The following is a 22046-nucleotide window of genomic DNA, read 5'->3' on the forward strand; positions in this document are numbered from 1 at the left end:
AGTATTTCCCGAAACACTTTTTTTTTTACCTGAATTAAGGAATACGATGAGTTTTCCTTTAACTAACTCCAGGGTGATGTGTTTGTCATCTGGTCCTTCTCTGTGGAGTAGAATCCCATTGTTCTCTCTGGTTTTAAATTTCAGAGAAATAACTTCTTTGATTGGATTTATGGATTTATGATTAAATGTGTACAGCAAAGAATTCTTCCCATCAAAATGAACCATCTCAGATCCTACAATGGAAGACATTAAAATGTGGTCTAATTATAATATAGTCTTATCAGTGCATTGAAATGTGTAAGTCAACACACACATATACATACATAGCATATCTCTGGCTTGTTTAACGTATCTAACGTATTTGGCATATCTCAACTCCACACTGTTTGCCTTTTCTCACATCTTCCCCAAAATGTATCATCTAGAAATGTTGATTAATTTCAATTTCTCCTATCTTTTACTGGCCTATTTCCATCCTATAAATAACAAAGATTAGGAAAAAAGTTAAAGTCAATCTATCCTGAATAAAATCTCCCTGTACATTTAATAATCATTCAACATTTCTGTTTTTCTGAAAAGCTATACTAGTTCTCACAGACTGGTAAGAAATTAAATATCAGTGTCACTCAATGTAAATGGCTTAATTATTTCTGAACCAGGAACTCTGACTTTTAACAATTCTCACATAAGCAGTCACTTTAATATATTTTTGTCTGGCCGTAAAAGACACACATAAAGACATCAGATATACTAAATACTACTGCAGACCATATTAAAGGGTTCTCAGTAAACAGGCATGTATTTTTATGACAACATTTTGGTCCAGGGACAGCACAAAAGGGCACACCTATTTTGTGTTGTATCTCAAGCGCACTAAGAAGGTTGTTCTGCTACAGCCAGTCATTGGTACACTGTTGCTATGTACTCTGTGTCCAACCTGTACATGGACCTGCATTTCATTCAGGGTAACTATTTCCAGCGCTTCCCTTGTGGCTCAGCTGGAAAAGAATCTGCCTTCACTGCAGGAAACCTGGGTTCGCTCCCTGGATTGGGAAGATACCCTGGAGAAGGGAGAGGGTACCCACTCCAGTATTCTGGCCTGGAGAACTCCTGGACTGTAAAGCACATGGGGTTGCAAAGAATCCAACATGAATGAGCAACTTTCATTTCTCTCAATCTTTGGGCTTTCCTGGTGGCTCAGACAGTAAAGCGTTTGCCTGCAATGCGGGAGAGCCGGGTTCGATCCCTGGGTCAGGAAGATCCCCTGGAGAAGGAAATGGCAACCCACTCTAGTACTCTTGCCTGAAAAATTCCATGGATGGAGGAGCCTGGTGGGCTACAGTCCATGGGGTCACAAAGAGTCGGATACGACTGAGCGACTTCACTTCACTTTAACTATTTCCAGAAAACCCTTGATATTCACAACTTAAAAAGAATCGTCCATTTTAAGCAGGTACCTTTTGAAAATGTGGAAGTTTGATTCACATCAGTCAGTTCAGTTCAGTCGTTCAGTGGACGGAACTGAACCAACTTATTGCAACCCCATGGACCACAGCACGCCAGGCTTCCCTGTCCATCACCAACACCCGGAGCTTACTCAAAACTCATGTCCATCAAGTCGGGGATGCCATTCAACTATCTCACCCTCTGTCATCCCCTTCTCCTCCCACCTTCAATCTTTCCCAGCACCAGGGTCTTTTCAGATGAGTCAGTTCTTCCTATCAGGTGGCCAAAGTATTGGAGTTTCAGCTTCAGCATCAGTCCTTCCAATGAATATTCAGGACTGATTTCATTTAGGATGGACTGGTTGGATTTCCTTGCAGTCCAAGACACTCTCAAGAGTCTTCTCCAACACAATTCAAAGCATCAATTCTTTGGCACTCAGCTTTCTTTATAGTCCAACTCTCACATCCATACATGACTACTGGACAAAACAAAGCCTTGACTAGACAGACCTTTGTTGGCCAAGTAACGTCTCTGTTATTTAATAGGATATATAGGCTGGTCACAGCTTTTCTTCCAAGGAGCAAGTGTCTTTTAATTTCATGGCTGCAGTCACCATCTGCAATGATTTTGGAGCCCAAAATAATAAAGTCTCTCACTGTTTCCATTGTTTCCCCAACTATTTGCCATGAAGTGATGGGACAAGATGCTGTGATCTTAGTTTTCTGAATGTTGAGTTTTAAGCCAATTTTTTCAATCTCCTCTTGCACTTTCATCAAGAGGCTCTTTAGTTCTTCCTCACTTTCTGCCATAAGGGTGTTGTCATCTGCATATCTGAGGTTATTGATATTTCTCCCGGCAATCTTGATTCCAGCTTGTGTTTCTTCCAGCCCAACGTTTCTCATGATGTACTCTGAATATAAGTTAAATAAGCAGGGTGACAATATACAACCTTGATGTTCTCCTGTCCCAATTTGGAACCAGACTGTTGTTCCATGTCCAGTTCTAATTGCTGCTTTCTGACCTGCATGCAAATTTCTCAGGAGGCAGGCCAGGTGGTCTGGTATTCCCAACTCTTTAAGAATTTTCCAGTTTGTTGTGATCCACACAGTCAAAGGCTTTGGTGTAGTAAATAAAGCAGAAGTAGCTGTTTTTCTGGAACTCTCTTGCTTTTTCAATGATCCAATGGATGTTGGCAATTTGACCTCTGGTTCCTCTGCCTTTTCTAAATCCAGCTTGAACATCTGGAAGTTCATGGTTCACATACTGTTGAAGCCTGGCTTGGAGAATTTGGAGCATTATTTTGCTAGCGCGTGAGATGAGTGCAATTGTGAGGTAGTTTGAACATTCTTTGGCATTGCCTTTCTTTGGGATTGGAATGAAGACTCACCTTTTCCAGTCCTGTGGCCACTGCTGAGGTTTCCAAATTTGATGGCCTATTGAGTACAGCACTTTCACAGCATCATCTTTTATGATTTGAAATAGCTCAACTGGAATTCCATCACCTCCGCTAGCTTTGTTTGTAGAGATGCTTCCTAAGACCCACTTGACTTCACATCCTAGGATGTCTGGCTATAGGTGAGTGATCACACCACTGTGGTTATCTGGGTCATGAAGATCTTTTCTGTATAGTTCTTCTGTGTATTCTTGCCACCTCTTCTCTTTGATTCACATACAAAATGTAAAATATATAAACACTGAACTCTGTCTCTAAGCCATATAATCAAACAATTATTCTTTGTTGCATAATTAAATAAACATGATTAATGAAAACATAATTATGTTAAATTCAAATGTGTCCCTTAGAGTATTAGATAATAATAAGCTAATGAAAACTTGTTAGCAGAGAATTTAAATGCTTTCACATTTTTGCAGTATGGTTTATGTGTCACTGAAAGGCAATGCTAATAATTAAGGCTTAGTTTTGTAGTCAGCTAATAAATTTTTTTTTGTAAGTGATTTTCCCAGGATTATTTTGATTGAATTATTTTTTTCCTCGTCTTCCCTCTTGCTGTATTGCTTTGTAATAGTAATACTCATCTTCTAGGGCTCAGAATCTCTTGGAGGGTTTATTAAACACAGACTGATAGGTTCCATCTCAGGGTTTCTGACTGACCAGGTGTGTGTTTGGGGAGGGGGGGAGCGGCCCTGAGTATCTGGGTTTCTGAAAAGTCCCCTGTGATGTTGACGTGGCTGATCTGTGCCTATATTTTGAGAATCACTGCTCTAAAGCACCTAAATTATATTTCCCGGAATATTCTCCTCAGGCAAAATGGAGTCATGAAAAATGTATTATGTAATAGAAACACAAAAACATGGCTTTAAAAAATTTCTTTTTTCTTAATGTTTTGACTCTATTTCTAATGTAATCACTAATACTAGTTTCTAGAACAATTAACCACATGTGAGTCATCAAATTATATTTTATGAGGCATATTCAACATGTATTTTGACAGATTTTTTTTAAGCCTAAAGTGACTAAATTATAATACAGATATGTAACCACTTAAAAATCATGTATCTAGTAACAGTTTAACTAAAATTTTAAATGATAATAACTTGAGCTCAATTGAAGAGGTTACTAAAGAGATAAAATTCAAAATTTGCTTTTAGAAACCCGGACTTTTAAGCTTCTCTTCATCTGAAACCATCCACATCATGCTTTAGCCCGTTATTGTACAGTCCCATGAACTGTTTCAAGATTTGTTTAAAAAGAATCAAGCTTGAAAACAAAGAAGAGGTGGCAGAGAGTACAAGGACCTGCAAAGCCAGAAACATTTGCTGGCTGATCCTTTACAGAAGTTTGCCATGCCCCACTCAGCAGAACCATGTAGCGATTATTACTGGACCTGGCTCCTGATGGTTAAGCAGTAAGAATGAACTCACAACCAGACTTTTTTTTTTAATATAATATAATATAAATAACTATAGAAATTAGTTTTCTATAACTGAAAAATCAAAAATCCTATTTTATATAGGAAATCACAAATGCCATTATTTTTGTTGACTTTCCTATTACATAATTCAATATACTCTGATTATTCTTGAATATATATTTTATGAGGTAAAGAATAGGTCAATATTTCTGCTCCTGGCTATATATTCCTGTGTATAATATAAAAGACTGGTTTCTATACAGTCTTCCACAGCTTCAAATTCTACTTTGGCAAGGATTTTGCTTTGGCATAATGAAATTTTCTTATTAAAAGACCACTTCTTTCCATCTTCCCTATCCCCCAACCCCAAACTAATTTCTGTCCATTCCACAAGCACAGCTTTATTTTCAGTTGATGCTGATGCAAATATCGCAAACTCTGCTGGATGCTGGGACAAAACAGGAGGGGACAGACATGGCCCATCCCTCCTGGAACTGACAGTTCTTCCCTCACTTTCTCATTTCTACTACCATGAAAAAACAGATTGCACCTGTAATATCGAATGTCTTACTGTGGGTTTCTAGGAAACTACAGTGACAAGGAAATGTCTTAGAGCTCAGGATGGAGATAGGAGAAACATAGACTCTTCTCTGGTGAAAGGGTTTGGAAAGAAAGAATGCAAAGAATCAAGGTCATCTAGATATCAAACTATCACAGAACAAATACTCTTTATACAGAATTTACACATAGGCATTGGAAAGTCGCCAACCATGGTTCAAAAACTGGGCTGCAGTGTTAACCAAGAAGCCCTCCAGGTAAGCCCACACAACAATTAAGAATACACATGATCACACAGAATATTCAGATTGGAAACTCAGTTATAATAAGCCTCATCAAACAGAATTTATTTTATAAAATATCATTCACTACCAAGTATTCATAAACTAATCGGAATATTTGAAAACAAATTGGCAAGTCAATATATATGTATATTTTAAAATTTAGCACTAAATACTGAAACATGATTTGTAAAAGCTATAGATTTAAAAATGCAAAAATTTTAAAGACAGTCATATTTTGGGATAGAGAGTATTTTGCTCAGTAAGTCAGCAGTAATGAGCTCTCCAAATATGAATGGGGGAGAACCGTAGGTGGTCCTCCTTGAGTTTAATCTCCGCTAAGTAGAGGCTCCCTTGAGCTTCAAATCACCAATCATGCCATGACCTGCAGAAGCCAGCTTTCATGTCTCAGGGCTTACTGGTGATGAATGCTAAGATGAACTCGTTTCCACCAGCCCACTAAGCATAAAATTGTTGTTATTGTACTCCTATAAGAACAAATCAAATGCTATATGCCCACAACTAATACAAATAATCCACTAAATTTATTTGAATGAAAACACCAAAATAATGCATTAAATTACCACTTAGCATCATACTTAACTTTTACAAGAAATCCTCATATTTATAAAATGCTTTTGTATATAATTCAATTATTTAAACAATTCGGGTACTTGACACAGAAGTCACTCATTATGTGTTGAAACAGAAAGCAATGGTTCCCTCTATGTAAGAGTACAGAACATACATTCCAAAAGGAGTAGGGGAAATGTGATATTTAGCTGAAAAATAGGAAGTGTTTTTCCAATGTCACATGTTATAAACATTTGCTTTATTAACTGAGGCTATATTTTGATAAATGTATCAGTAACAATATTATTAAAGAAAACCCCACATATGCTTGCCATTTTGTCAGTAAGGAGAATAAGTTAATGCTGATACATTTAGAGCCTCTGATCTGGTCCCACAAAAGCCCTTCATTACATAGAACAGTTGCTCAGAGACATTAAGATCAGGTTTATAAACATTGACACATGGTGTGGTTGTTACATAGAACATTTTTCACTGCAACAATCAACATTTTTTTTTAAGTAAAATAAACACACGGTTTTAAAACAGGCAAGTACATGTTCTATTCCCTTCTTCTCTTCCCTCTTAACTCATTTGATTTTCAATGAATGATTTGACACAGGACAGAAGTGCCACATGGATGACTGTAGACCCCAATGGGGGTCCCCATTCTGTGCCTATCTAGGCTACATTTCTGAATTCATGAACTATGCCCCTCATTTCTTCTCCCCTCCTTTCCTCTCTGCCTTTCTTCCCTCTCTCACTCCAGCAATAAACACAGTGATGAACATAAAGTTGCATTACAATTGTGGGGCTGATATGATGCAGTACGACAAGGGAAGACTTGAGTCGACTCTGAATATGAACGTGTGGAGTCAGAGCCAACGGCAGGAGAGACTCAAAAGACGACCAGCAGCTTCACTAAAGAAATGATGGCGAAATGTGGAGAATTATCCAGATGTCTGTGGAGAAGGCAATGGCACCCCACTCCAGTACTCTTGCCTGGAGAATCCCAGGGATGGGGGAGCCTGGGAGGCTGCAGTCCATGGGGTCGCTAGGAGTCAGACACGACTGAGCGACTTCACTTTCACTTTTCACTTTCATGCATTGGAGAAGGAATTGGCAACCCACTCCAGCATTCTTGCCTGGAGAATCCCATGGAGGGAGGAGCCTGGTGGGCTGCCATCTATGGGGTTGCACAGAGTCGGACACGACTGAAGTGACTTAGCAGTAGCAGCAGCAGCCAGATATGTGGGGCTTCAGAGACCTGTATCAAGGATGTCAACTTGGAATTGGTCAGACTGTATGTAAATGTTGAAAACATGAAATGGGATGAAAGCTCAGAGACCAGTTTTGGGTAGAATATAGAGTCTAGAACAAGTACATAGGAAATGTTAACATTGAATGGATGGGAATGCTAGAGAGGGGAGGGGCAGGGGAAAGTGAGGAATCCCATGCCAGACCCTGGCCTTGGTGGGTAGGTCAGTAGGGACTCTAAGAAGACCTGACACTTTCCACTTTTACTCTAGAAATGGGGGAAGGGCTTTTCAGTTAGTGAAAATATATATGCCAAGCCAAGAAGCCATGAAAATACGCAGTGTTTATAGGAATAGTAAATATCACTGTAAATGGAATGTAAAAAGATGAAACTGAAAAGAAATAAGCAATCTGGACATTCTCTCACTAACAACAGGGCAGAGGAAGCACACATGAAAAAAGAGAATAATTATCACTTTGAGCTATAAACCAAATCACATTAAGTTACTGCCAAAAATAAAAATGCAAAGTGCTACACTGGAATCATTATTAATAATAAGAATGAAGACAAAGCAGAGCCACTAGTATTGAGGAATATATTTTGTGTTGTTTTACAAGTGATGATTATTTCCTGTTTGCATTTTTATGCTAGGAGTCCCTTGTGCCCAGCAGTTCATGTTTGCTGAATTTAGGATGCAGGCAGGGTCCAAGACAGCTGTACAGTCAACTGGCCCTTCCAGGCACCAGACACGCAGCTTTGATCTCCCTGGTACTGACCTCCAACCCAAGAAACTGGAGTAGTAGCTCCTCACCAAGAACATCAAGCTAACGGCAAATCCCCATCAAAGAACATGTTCTGCTTTGAAGTCGGTAAACCTGAAGTTGCTTCCAGAGTAAATGGGAGAAGGAGACATTAATTTCATGGGATCAAAGAGAAACTCTAAATATCAGGCATCATGGCCATCACAGCAGTGAGCACTCTGACAGACCCCAGAACCAAAAGGATGGAAGGAAATGATCAGCAGAAAGAGGGAGGCAACCCGGCATCATCTATGCTGAATGGTCCATGGACTCATAAACACTAGAGAGTGAGGTGGGGTTAGGAAGCAGAGCCAAATAGAACATGCCATTAGGAAGGGATATGGAACAGAGGCTAAAGGTGACCCTTGAGTGTGGGATGGGTGGCGTGGGTGAGCCTCAGCTCCAGAACCACCCATTGTCTGTGGGGGGGTTATCAAAGTGGAACTGATATCTCCACTGTTCCACAACTCATGCCCACATCCATCCCTGCACCACAAGAACACTAAATTTCTACTCCCCCAGTTTATATATGTCATTTCATCTTATAAGCACCATCCCTACCCCCGTCTCACTGCCCACGACCTTTACTTTGAAAATTGAATGTCAAAAAGTTTCCTTTTCCAACCCAACCCCTCTATTCCCCATGCCCCATGATCATGTTACAATATGTTATATTTGCTTTGTACAATTGTATGACTTCTCATAAACTCCTGACAAAGAAATAAATAATCTCAGAAGCATCCTCCACATACAATCCAGTTCTCTGCAGATAAATAAATTCATATATGACAGGTGAGGGAATAAAGAAATCAATGTCTGAATAGTATGGTAGTCGTGAATACAAAATGAGGAAAAAAGACAGTTTTAAATCTTAGATCCAATATGTAATAGCTCTCGCAAACATCTACTTTCTCAAAGGTTTGGTTTCTTTCTTTTCTGAAACAGTGAGGTTACTACTATACTGAATTCATTTGGTTAGAGTGGGAGTTGAATGAGAAAATGTTGCAGGAGGTCGGATCTGACATATTAAATATCCTGTGTGTGGTATATCTTATGGTCACACTTCTCTACAAAGGGACAGAATGAAGTAGGACAAAAACCCCAAGATGTTCCCAGCCAACTGATTCTTCAGGTCAATCTTCCAGTTTTCTAGAAGATTATATTTTAAATTAATTTTTTTTAATTTTTGTGTTCACTTAAAAAATACCAGTATATTCTAGACCTTCAAAATGGCAGCTGTAGATTTAATCCCCCATGTATTTCATGGAATGCTTTTATGCTTGTTTTTATGCTCAGATTGACTGCCAGCATCTTTTCTTTCATTGTCAGTGGGGAAAAGCCAGAAGACATAAAACATAAATGATGTTCAAAAGAAGTTTCCACAGCGACGCAAGTAGAGAGAAAAGTGAGTCCCCATGGGGACCAGGGAACACGGGGACAGCTGTTCTCACCTGTGTTCCTACAGGAGGATCGTTCCAGCAGCAGAAGACAGAACCATCAATCACAATAAATATAACTGCTCTTGATTTGAGCTTTGTTCATTTTATGAAGTGCCCACTCTATAACAGGTACTCAGCTAACCTCTGAGAATCTAAGATTTAAAGGCTCATTTCTGGTCCTCCTCTGAAGTCGACCTTAAAATAACTGTAATATTATCAAGACTTTCCATAAAACCAGTGCCGCCTGCACAGATATTTAAAAAGCTGAAAAAGTCAAGTTCCACTTTCAATTTGGTGTTTAGAACACAACACTCCATCAAAAACTTCATTTGAGGAATAAGCACCACTTACTGTAGGCACATCCGTACACTTCAATCCGCATCCCAATCCTGCCTTTGGGATTCCAGGTTAAGGGCAGGAAGCGCAGGAATCTGGCTTGGAAGGTCGGCTGGAGTCTATAGTGTACCACGCTGTCTGCATTTGTGTTTCCTGGAAAACCCTGAGAGAAAACGGAGAAAGGAATCAATGTGTCTGCATAATACCATCTTCCTGCTCTCACCTCACAGACTAATAATGAGCAAACGATCCTTCACTTTGTTAGTATGCAAATTCATGGCTACTTTAGAGCAACTCTGCTAACATTTGAGGCATGTGACAATCTCTCTTCAATGCCTGGATTAGTCATCATCATCTAAACTTCCCTTATTTGTAGGGTAGTTTAAGCTTCAATGGCACCATTAAACTGGCTATAAACCTGCTGCTTTCAAAGACTTGCTTTTAGAAAGTTGCTCAGCCCCCACCTAAATCATTTCCTAATCTCCAAGTAGTCAAGACACACAGCCTCACTTCCAGGACAAACAAGCACAATGCCAGCTTGAAGGATGTACAAAAGGAATCCTAGACCCTAAAATTTGAGAGGTGGGGGGGATCTGACCAGTGTTCTAGTTCAAAATCCTTAACTTATAAATGCAAAAATGTTAATTACTTAGACATGTCCGACTCTTTGCAACCCCAGGAACTGTAGCCTACCAGGGGATTTCCCAGGCAAGAATACTGGAGTGGGTTGCCATGCCCTCCTCCAGGGGCTCTTACCGACCAAGGGATTGAACCTGCGTCTCCTGCGTTGCAGGCAGATTCTTCACTGGTGAGCCACCAATGCAAAACTCAAGCCTAAGAAAATGAAGAGTCTGTGCCGGCAGGATAGCTATTCTCCACTGTGACCAGGATGAGGTCATGGGAATTAAAATTTTGATCTGTGTTCACTGTGCTTTGTCAGGCTGCCCCAAGTTATCTGCATTTAGGAGGTGCTTGGGGAAACACAGCAACGCCACCTGCCACAGATAAGAAGTGTGATTTCTCACCGCGGGCATCTGGCTTCACGCTAGAGGAGGTCAGCATGAGAGCAAAGAAACTTGTTATAAGGAGTATGGTGTTCCTTTTAATGTAAATATCAGAAGGTAGGGAAACCAAAAAATGAATGATGTTGTTGTATACACATACATCGATTAGAGATATGTTACTAATGATACTAATGACTTATTCATTTTAAAAAGACTTACATGTAGGCGATAAAGCTTGCATAAACACAGTACAATCTCCAACACACAGGAAGTGCATTCCAATGCAACTTCTCCAGTCATCCTGGCAAACCTCTCTTTAATACTCTTTACTGTTCTGCTGTTCAGTCACTTAGTTGTACCTGGCTCTTTGTGACCCCATGGACTGTAGCCTGCCAGGCTCCTCTGTCCATGGGATTTCCCAGGCAAGAATACTGAAGTGGGTTGCTTGCTTCAGGTGATCTTCCTGACCCAGGGGTTAAATCCACTTCTCCTGCTCGGCAGGTGAATTCTTTACCACTTCCCAGGATTCCCACCTGGGAAGCCCAGAGTTTACTGTGCGTGAGCTAAAGCTAAGTCGTTTCAGTCATGTCTGACTCTTTGCGGCCCCATGGACTGTAGCCCCTGTATGCTCCTCTGTCCATGGGACTCTACAGACAAGAATACTGGAGTGGGTTGCCATTTCCTTCTCCAAAGGATCTTCCTAACCCAGAGATCAAACCTGCGTTTCCTGTGGCTCCTGGATTGCAAGTGTATTCTTTACCACTAAGCCCCTGGGGAAGCCCCAGAGTTTACTGTACTTTAAAAAATGATGGGTGGGTTTCAGATGAAATGAATCTAGCTGCCTCCTATTATAGAATCTACTTCCCTCTCACCTCTGCCATCTTGCCAATCTTGGTACATTAACAACTGTACATCAATCTCTGTCCTGAAGTTTCATGACAATTTGAAAGACCATCACAAGTCATCTGTAAAGAATTCCTTTGTCTCTGCCTTCAAAGAGAAACCATGTGAAACCAGCAGGATCACACGGGACCTTCCTGGAAGAGACTCCCCTGCACCACGCCCTCCACTTGTCTCCTGTCCATAGAGAAACTTAGCTTCCCAGGCCCTCCCCGAGTTCCAAGAGTAAATTTAATCATAGAAGTGAAAAAAAAAAAAAAAGAAAAGAAAAAACACCAAATAAAGCAAAATAACAAGTTTAGCCATTAAAGACCTCCAGTACCTCCTCAAGGGTCACAGATGATATTTTGAGCCATGTCCTTTGAGCTGTTTTGAAAATATAAAAACCTCCACCAGGTGGAAGAAGTTAACTGTACATGCTGCCCATAAGCACATAGATCCCAGACTGGTTGGAATCAGAAGGTTGATGATGTTGACTCTTGATTATCTCATCACCAACCAATCAGAAGAATGTCCATGAGCTGGTCACATACCTCACAACCCCCTTTCCTTACCTGTCTTTAAAAATCTTCCCCTGAAAGCCACTGGGGAGTTTGGGTCTTTTTAAAAATGCATATATATTTATTTTTAATGGAAGTATAATTGGTTCACAGTATTGTGTTGGTTTCTGCCCAACATCAACATGGTGTGAGTCTTCTGAGTCATTCAGCAAATTCTCATTGGCTGTCTATTGTATATATGTTAACATATGTTTGCATGTTACTCTCTCCAAACATCCCACCCGCTCCTTCCTCCCACCCACACTGTGTCCGTAAGTCTGTTCTCTATGTCTGTCTCCACTGCTGCCCTGCAAATAATTTCATCAGTACCATCTTTCCAGATTTCATATATATAATATTAATCACTCCTTAAGCACTACCTCCCGGGACTCCTTGCTTGGGACCCTGCAATTAATGCTTTACTTTCCTTCGCCACAACTCAATGTCAGTAGATTGGATTTACTGCATGTGGGCAAGTGGACCGAAGTTTGGTTAGGTAATGCAATTGGACCTGACCAGTTTAAGCTCTGAAAACAAAGTGTAAGGTCTCTTAGGTATATGTGTCTCTTTTGAAAACTACTGTCAAATGTTAAAGCTATCTAAATTCCACCAATTTTTTGGAACCAATAGCCAAAACATAAAACGTAGAGTTATTTTGGAGTGGGCTACCTTCAAATTCTGCACTGTTTGATCTCACAAAATTTTATTAATCAGAAATCAAAGATGTCACATAACAGACCTCTATTTGATAATAATAAATTCATGGAACAAAAAGAGGTTGATGCTTTCTCATGCTCACTTGCAGCAGAGGGACAAACCCACCTAACCTGCCATGCAGTTAACACAAACAGCCAGATGCATTTATGCCCCCAGAGAGCAAGATTCCTTAAATCAACCAGGAATGGTCTCTGCCTAGTTATTTAGCTTTGCAGAATGATGGGCCAGGTTTAACAACCAGATCAAACCAAGCCAAATTGGTAATCAAGCTTGTGAACTGTCACCACCAGGGAGATTTCCTTGGTATAAACAAATGGAAATAAGAAAAGAGAAGACTCAAATGTAATGAGAATGCATATTCCAGAGGTTGTGGTGCTGCCTCTTGGCCAATGAATGAAATGACACCATAAGGTCACTTGATTATTTATCTTGTTCAATGAAAGTAAAATCTTTGACCTAAATCATCTTTTCTTTCCAATGTTAACAACTGCTATGCCAAAATCAGGTAAACCCTCTTCACCACCTCTCTACTCCAAAGAAGAACTCAAGAACATCCACCCCCCAACTTTATATTGGACCCCAGGCTGATATGCGTAGAAGTAGCATTTTCTCAGCTCCACCACTGCCTAGGATGTGGTACTAAGCTGATATTGTCTGTTGCAAATCACAGTTCTTTTGTCTACAAAACCAGTTTGATAAAATGTACTCTAAAGTTTGGAGTACTAATTGAGAAAAATGTCTGAAATGGAAGCCACTCACAGCCTACCTATAGGTAAATGCTCCAGAAGGCACGGCTGCAAGGACTACGGCTGTGGCTGATATTGGGTTATTATTGTTGCATCTGGCAGAGACAGCTCATCTGTCAGACTCTGCAAACTGTTCTTAATATTTTACCTGAGGTTCAATATCTAAGCACTTGCCTGTGTGTGCTCAGTCGTGTTCAACTCTTCGTGACCCCATGGACTGTAGCCCGCCAGGCTCTTCAGTCCATGGAATTTTCCAGGAAAGAATCCTGGAGTAGGTTGCCATTTCCTACTCCATAATATCTATGACATCCAGGTAAACTGGAAAGGAACATCACTTTCTACATTCACTATAATTCCAACATTATGATTGAAGCCAAGAAGTAAAGTTGATATTTATTTTAGCACAGCTAGGAAATGAAATTATTTCCTAGGAAAGCTATTTAATTTTTTAAACTTTCCTTATACATTATTACTTCTTTCTGAAGTACTCTTTTATTGAATACAAACTGTATTTCAGATTGCTATGATGGTAATACTCTACAACAAAAGGGATTTCTCTTTTTGTTTTATTGAAATTTAAGACAGAATACTCTTTGAGAAACACTTCAAGTGAGAATAATCAATGCTAATAGTCTATGAATAGAGGAGCTTAAGAATTTACTGTTTACAATTTCTGAGATCTGCATACAAAACATTCCCTATACGTGATTTTAATCCTAATCAATATTTGGATTGTATGTATGTATGTATACATACATGTAGGCTTCCTGGTAGCCCAGCTGGTAAAGAATCTGCCTACAATTCAGGAGACCCTGGTTTGATTCCTGGGTCTGGAAGATCCCCTGGAGAAGGGATAGGCTACATACTCCAGTATTCATGGGCTTCCCTGGTGGTTCAATGGTAAAGAATCTGCCTGCAATGCAGGAGACCTGGGTTCAATCCCTGGTTTGGGAAGATCTGCAGGAGGAGGGCATGGCAACCCATTCCAATATTCTTGCCCAAAGAATTTTCATGGACAAAGGAGCCTGGTGGGTTATAGTCACAAAGAGTCAGGCATGACTGGGCGACCAAGCACAGCACACACATACCTGTACCCAGGTATGTCAGTATGTGACTGACTATCTTAGATCATTCTAATTTTAGGAAATTACATTATTTTGTCTTATATAGAGGACTTCTCTGGTGGCTCAAATGGTAAAGCGTCTGCCTACAATGCAGGAGACCTGGGTTCAATCCCTGGGTCAGGAAATATAGAACTATCAATAGTTCCTTTGCAAATAAATGATATATTTCTTTAAGATACAGAAATTTAAGTGAACTTAATTTGGAGTATAATGTATCTCTAGTAACACCCCACTCTGACATCTGGGGTTTATTACTGAAATGATCTCATATTTTTTTAGTACACTGACATTACTCTGTTTTAAATGTGGCATAATCTATCATCATATAATTTTGCTTCCATGTTTCCAGAACAGACGGAAATGTGCAGGCCAAGCACAGAATGTCAGGAACAAAGGCCTGTTCTTGCCCTGTTCTAACAAGTAACAAAATGAAGCCTGTAGGAATAAGACTCTTTACCAGCTGAGCTACTAAGGAAGCCACTGGAGCGGCGGCTGTGTGGTGCTGGAGCGACTTTGAGGAGATATCCCACGTCCAAAGACAAAGGATGAGCCGCAGCAAGACAGTAGGAGGGGTGAAATCACGTTTAGAGCCAAACCCCATAACCACTGGAGAAGCTCAGAAGGCTCAGACAAACCTTGTGCGCACCAGACCCGGGAGAAAGGGGCAGTGACCCCATAAGAGACGGACCCAGACAGGCCCGTGAGTGTCCAGGAGTCTCTGGCGGAGGCGTGGGGTGGGCGATGGCCTGCTGTATGGTTGGGGGCACTGAGTATAGCATTCATCACCATTATCTTCATCACCTCCACCATAGTTTGGCCTCAGGTCAAACAGCAGGGAGGGGACACAGACCCAACCTTCAACAGAAAATTGGATTCAAGATTTACTGAGCATGGCCCTGCCCATCAGAACAAGACCCAGTTTCCCCCTGAGTCAGTCTCTCCCATCAGAAAGCTTCCATAAGCCTCTTATCCTTCTCCATCAGAGGGCAGACAGACTTAAAACCACAATCACAGGAAACTAACCAATCTGATCACATGGACCACAGCCTTGTCTAACTCAATGAAACTATAAGCCATGCCATGTAGGGCCACCTAAGAAGGATGGGTCATAGTGGAGAGGTCTGACAAGATGTGGTCCACTGGAGAAGGGAATGGCAAACCACTTCAGTATTCTTGCCTTGAAAACCCCATGAATAGTATGAAAAGGCAAAAATATGGGACATTGAAAGATGATCTCCCCCGGTCAGTAGGTGTCCAATACGCTACTGGAGATCAGTGGAGAACTAACTCCAGAAAGAATAAAAAGATGGAGCCAAAGAAAAACAACACCCACTTGAGGATGTCACTGGTGAAGGAAGTAAAGTCTGATGCTGTAAGAGCAATATTGCATAGGAACCTGGAATGTTAGGTCCATGAATCAAGGCAAATTGGCAATGGTCAAACAGGAGATGGCAAGAGTGAACATCGACATTTTAGGAATCAGTGAACTAAAATGGACTAGAATGGGTGAATTTAACTCAGATGACCATTATATCTACTACTGTGGGAAAGAATCCCTTAGAAGAAATGGAGTAGCCCTCATAGTCAACAAAAGAGTCCAAAAGGCAGTACTTGGATGCAATCTCAAAAACGACAGAGCAATCTCCGTTCATTTCCAATATCGTTTCCAATATAATTTTCAATATCGTTTTCAATATCACAGTAATCTAAGCCTATGCCCTTACCAATAATGCTGAAGAAGCTGAAGTTGAACAGTTCTATGAAGACCTACAAGACCTTTTAGAATTAACACCCAAAAAATATATCCTTTTCATTATAGGGGACTGGAATGCAAAAGTAGGAAGTCAAGAGATACCTGGAGTAAGGGGCAAATTTGGCCTTGGAGTACAGAATGAAGCAGGGCAAAGGCTAACAGAGTTTTGCCAAGAGAACACACTGGTCATAGCAAACACCCGCTTCCAATATAAAAGAAGACTCTACACATGGACATCACCAGATGGTCAACACTGAAATCAGATTCAATATATTCTTTGCAGCCAAAGATGGAGAAGCTCTATACTCTATACAGTCAGCAAAAACAAGAATGGGAGCTGACTGTGACTCAGATCATGAATTCATTATTGCCAAATTCATACTTAACTTGAATAAAGTTAAGTGGGGAAATAAAGTCTAGTGGGGAAAACCACTAGACCATTCAGATGTGACCTAAATCAAATCCTTTATGACTATACAGTGGACGTGACAAATAGATTCAAGTGATCAGATCTGATAGACAGAGAGCCTGAAGAACTATACATGGAGGTTAATGATATTGTACAGGAGGCAGTGATCAAGACCATCCCCAAGTAAAAGAAATGCAGAAAGGAAAAATGGCTGTCTCATGAGGCCTTACAAATAGCTATGAAAAGAAGAGAAGCTAAAGGTAAAGGAGAAAAGGAAAGATATACCTATTCGAATGCAGAGTTCCAAAGAAAAGCAAGGAGAGATAAGAAAGCCTTCCTCTGCAATTAATGCAAAGAAATAGAGGAAGACAATAGAAAGGGAAAGACTCTCTTCAAGAAAATTAGAGATACCAAGGGAACATTTCAGGCAAAGATGGGCACAATTAAGGACAGAAATGGTATGGACCTAAACAGAAGCAGAAGATATTAAGAAAAGGTGGCAAGAATACACAGAAGAACTAAACAAAAAATATCTTCATGACCCAGATAATCATGATGGTATGTTCACTGACTTAGAGCGAGACACCCTGGAATGCGAAGACAAGTGGGACTTAGGAAGCATCACTATGAACAAAGCTAGTGGAGGTGATGGAATTCCAGTTGAGCTATTTCAGATCCTGAAAGATGATGCTGTGAAAGTGCTGCACTCAATATGCCAGCAAATTTGGAAAACTCAGCAGTGGCCACAGGACTGGAAAAAGTCAGTCTTCATTCCAATCCCAAAGAAAAGCAATTGCAAAGAACGCTTAAACTACCTCACAATTGCACTCATCTCACACACTAGTAAAGTAATGCTCAAAATTCTCCAATCTAGACTTCAACAGGACGTGAACCATGGACTTCCAGATGTTCAAACTGGATTTAGAAAAGGCAGAGGAACCAGAGATCAAATTGGCAACATCTGCTGGATTATCAAAAAAGCAAGAGAGTTACAGAAAAGACATCTACTTCTGCTTTATTGACTATGCCAAAGCCTTTGACTGTGTGAACCACAACAAACTCTGGAGAATTCTCCAAGAGATGGAAATACCAGACCACCTGACCTGCATGCAAGTCAAGAAGCAACAGTTAGAACTGGATATGGAATAACAGACTGATTCCAAATCATGAAAGGAGTAAATCAGAGTTGTACATTGTCACCCTGCTTATTTAACTTATATGCAGAGTACATAATGAGAAACGCTGGACTGGATGAAGCATAAGCTGGAATCAAGATTGCCAGAAGAAATATCAATAGCCTCAGGTATGCAGATGACACTACCTTTATGGCAGAAAGTGAAGAAGAACTAAAGAGCCTCTTGATGAAAGTGAAAGAGGAGAGTGGAAAAGTTGGCTTAAAACTCAACATTCAGAAAACTAAGATCATGGCATCCGGTCTCATCACTTCATGGCAAATAGATGGGAAAACAGTGGAAACAGGGCTGACTATTTTTCTGGGCTCCAAAATCACTGCAGATAGTGACTGCAGCCATGAAATTAAAAGATGCTTGCCCTTTGGAAGAAAAGTTATGACCAACATAGACAGCATATTAAAAAGCAGAGACATTACTTTGCCAACAAAGGTCCATCTAGTCAAGGCTATGGTTTTTCCAGTAGTCATGTATGGATGTGAGAGTTGGACTATAAAGAAAGCTGAGTGCAGAAGAATTGATGCTTCTGAACTGTGGTGTTGGAGAAGACTCTTGAGAGCCCCTTAGACTGCAAGGAGATCCAACCAGTCCATCCTAAAGGAAATCAGTCCTGAATATTCATTAGAAGGACTGATGCTGAAGCGGAAACTCTGATATTTTTGGCCACCTGATGCAAAGAACTGACTCATTGGAAAAGATCCTGATGCTGGGAAAGATTGAAGGTGGGAGGAGAAGGTGATGACAGAGGATGAGATGCTTGGATGGCATCCCGACTCGATGGACATGAGTCTGAGTAAACTCCAGGAGTTAGTGATGGACAGGGAGACCTGGCCTGCTGCAGTCCATGGGGTCACAAAGGGTCGGACATCACTGAGTGGCTGAAATGAACTGAACTGAGGGAATATGATGAAAATCCTCATAGAGAAATCAGCCACTGGTGCTTCCTCAGAAGTCCTACTGTAGGTTCAGAGATTTGATAGTGGGTGAGTCAATGGTATACAGAATGAACATGAGGCAACAGGCTTCAACAAAATCTTTTCTCCATCTTGTTACCTGTGTGACCTTGTGGGAGTCAGTATTTCCGTGTGTAAAGTAGGAGCAAGACTATCTATCCTGGAATTTTTATGAGTCAGTGTAAGGAATTTTAAAGGCTTATCATCTAACCATTTTCTTAATAGCATTATCCTGTTAGTTATCATAGAATTTTTCAAAAAGCCAGCACAATGTTTTCCATTATTGATCACCAGAATCTCTTTAGTTTGATACAGACTCAATTTTCAATAACTTAAGGGCATTCCAATTGAATATTTTATTGAGGTGATGGAATTCCAGCTGAGCTATTTCAAATCCTAAAAGATGATGCTATTAAAGTGCTGTACTCAATATGCCAGCAAATTTGGAAAATTCAGCAGTGGCCACAGGACTGGAAAATGTGTTTTCATTCCAATCCCAAAGAAAGGCAAAGACAAAGAATGTTTAAATTATCTCACAATTGTACTCTTTTTATACTCTACCAAAGTAATGCTCAATATGTGAACCAAGAACTTCCAGATGTTCAAGTTGGATTTAGAAAAGACAGAAGAACCAGAGATCAAATTGTCAACATCTGCTGGATCATAGAAAAAGCAAGATAATTCCAGAAGAACATCTACTTCAGCTTTGTTGCCTACCCAAAAGCCTTTGACTATGTGGATCACAAAAAACTTTAAAAATTCTTAAAGAAATGGGAATACCAGACCACTTGCCTCCTGAGAAACCTGTATGCAGGTTAACAAGCAACAGTTAGAACCAGACATGGAACAAAGGACTGCTTCCAAACTGGGAAAGGAGTACATCTAGACTGTACATTGTCACTCTGCTTATTTAACTTATACGAAGAGTACATCATGCGAAATGCCAGTCTAGATGAAGTACAAGCTGGAATCAAGATTGTGGGAAGAAATATCAATAACCTCAGAGATGCAGATGGCAACACCCTTATGTCAGAAAGCAAAGAGGAGCCAAAGAGCCTCTTGATGAATGTGAAAGAGAAAAGTTAAAAAGCTCGCTGAAAACTCCAACATTCAAAAAACAAAGATCATGGCATCCAGACCCATCACTTCAAGGCAAATAGATGGGGAAACAGTGGAAACAATGACAGACTTTATTTTCTTGGGCTCCAAAATCACTGCAGATGGTGATTGCAACGATAAAATTAAAAGACTCTTGCTCCTTGGAAGAAAAGCTATAACAAAACTAGACAGCATATTAAAAAGCAGAGACATCACTTTCCCACAAAGGTCCGTCTAGTTAAGGCTATTGTTTTCTCAGTAGTCGTGTATAAATGTGAGAGTTGGACCATAAAGAAGGCTGAGTGTTGAATAACTGATGCTTTTGAATTGTGGTGTTGGATAAGACTCTTGAGAGTCTCTTGGACTGCAAGGAGATCAAACCAGTTAATCCTAAAGGAAATCACTCCTGACTATTCATTGGAAAGACTGATTCTGAAGCTCCAATACTCTGGCAACCTGATGCCAAGAGCCAACTCATTAGAAAAGAGCCTGATGCTGGGAAAGACTGAAGGCAAGAGGAAAAGGGGACGACAGAGGATGAGATGGTTGGATGGCATCACCGACTCAATGGACATGAGTTTGAGCAAGCTCCAGGAGTTGGTAAACGACAGGGAAGCCTGGCGTGCTGCAGTCCATGGGGTTGCAAAGAGTTGGACACAACTGAACAACTGAACAACAACAACAATTAAGAACAAACATTGTTTCATAAAGTTTTCCGTTTCCACAAGCATGTTCTTTCACTGTGCATGAAAGTGACTGAAATCTGTGGCTTGGGGTCCACTCACATGCTATAATAGTGTTTCCAAAATAATTTATTTAGAAATTGATGACATTTCTGAAAAGCTTCTAAGTCCCCATTGAGTTTACTTAGCAATCACATCAGTGGCATCTAAGGAATCATGAAAAAGAATAGGTAAGAGGCTCTTGCAGGGCCAAGGTCTCTGGTGTAATGTGAGTCATCACAATTCTGTGTTGAGTGACCTTCAAGATGCGTATAACACATTCATTACTTTAAGTTTGAAGTATATGTGCCTTAAGAAAGATTTTTATCAATTCTTCATTTCAAGATGTGAGAGGCACTGTTTATAGAAATAGGTCTCAATGCACTAGAAATAAATGAAGACTGTCTCTAATCTGTGCCACTAGGAATTCAGGCATCCGTAATTTAAGCACACTGTTAATTGGATTTTGCCACCCCTGAGGTAAGGGGTAGGATGTTGCTGGGATGAAGAAGGTGAACAGGAAGACCCAGGTTCTAATTCTGACCTTTTTAATTGCTGGATTATGAAGGTCTTAGACAAAACATTTTACATTCCCAACTGTCAGCTTCTTCATGAGTAATGTGGGAATAGCAGTAAGTATTATTGTTCAAAATAATAATACTTAGTCCATGTTATTTCCAGACGCTCACAGATCACAAAAATGTATACTCAAATGATTTCCTATAATTGGACCATGAAAAAATTGTACTCAATAGCTTTAAAACAAATGTTCTTGTTAATTATTTTTAGTATCTTCATGAACTGCAAAATACTGTACTATTTATACATGAATAAAATTGAGGAACGTATCCTCCTTTCACTTTAGTTTTATCAAGTGAGCTGAAAATTCAGCAACATGGTTCATGATGTCAAATACGTGACCTGGACGGATTACTCACTCCTTGAGACTTCAGCTCATCCAAAGAAGGGGGCTTTGTACCAGAGGAACTCCAAAGTGTTCCCTTGTGTGGGTACGTTTACCTCAACACATTCCAGAAAATGAGAGAATAATCTCTGCTTCTGCTTGATTAAGCAAGCATCTACCTAAAGTACACTTAAGACATTTTCTTTCCAGACATTTATATAATATATTCCGCCATGAAAATGTCAGGTTGGGTAAATGTGTTGGGAAAAGTGTGTATGTGTGCATGTTCAGTTGCTTCAGCACGGCCGACTCTTTGTGACCCCATGAGTGGTAGCCCTCACTCTCCTCTGTCCATGAGACCACACAAGAATATTAGAGTGGGCTGCCATGTCCTCTCCAGGGGATCTTCCTGACCCAGGGACCAAA

The 22046-nt window shown here is 40.3% G+C and overlaps 1 protein-coding gene across 1 annotated transcript in view; it reads right to left on the minus strand.

Moving 5' to 3' along the window:
- Window positions 1-22046, minus strand: part of LOC122696852 (contactin-associated protein-like 3) — a 219511-nt gene that overhangs the window by 104608 nt on the left and 92857 nt on the right. The window contains 2 exon segments of the mRNA XM_043906968.1: window positions 30-233; window positions 9577-9724. Of these exon segments, the coding sequence (XP_043762903.1) occupies window positions 30-233; window positions 9577-9724 (352 nt within the window).

This window comes from Cervus elaphus, chromosome 7 (assembly GCF_910594005.1).
Source record: "Cervus elaphus chromosome 7, mCerEla1.1, whole genome shotgun sequence".
NCBI classification, from domain to species: domain Eukaryota; kingdom Metazoa; phylum Chordata; class Mammalia; order Artiodactyla; family Cervidae; genus Cervus; species Cervus elaphus.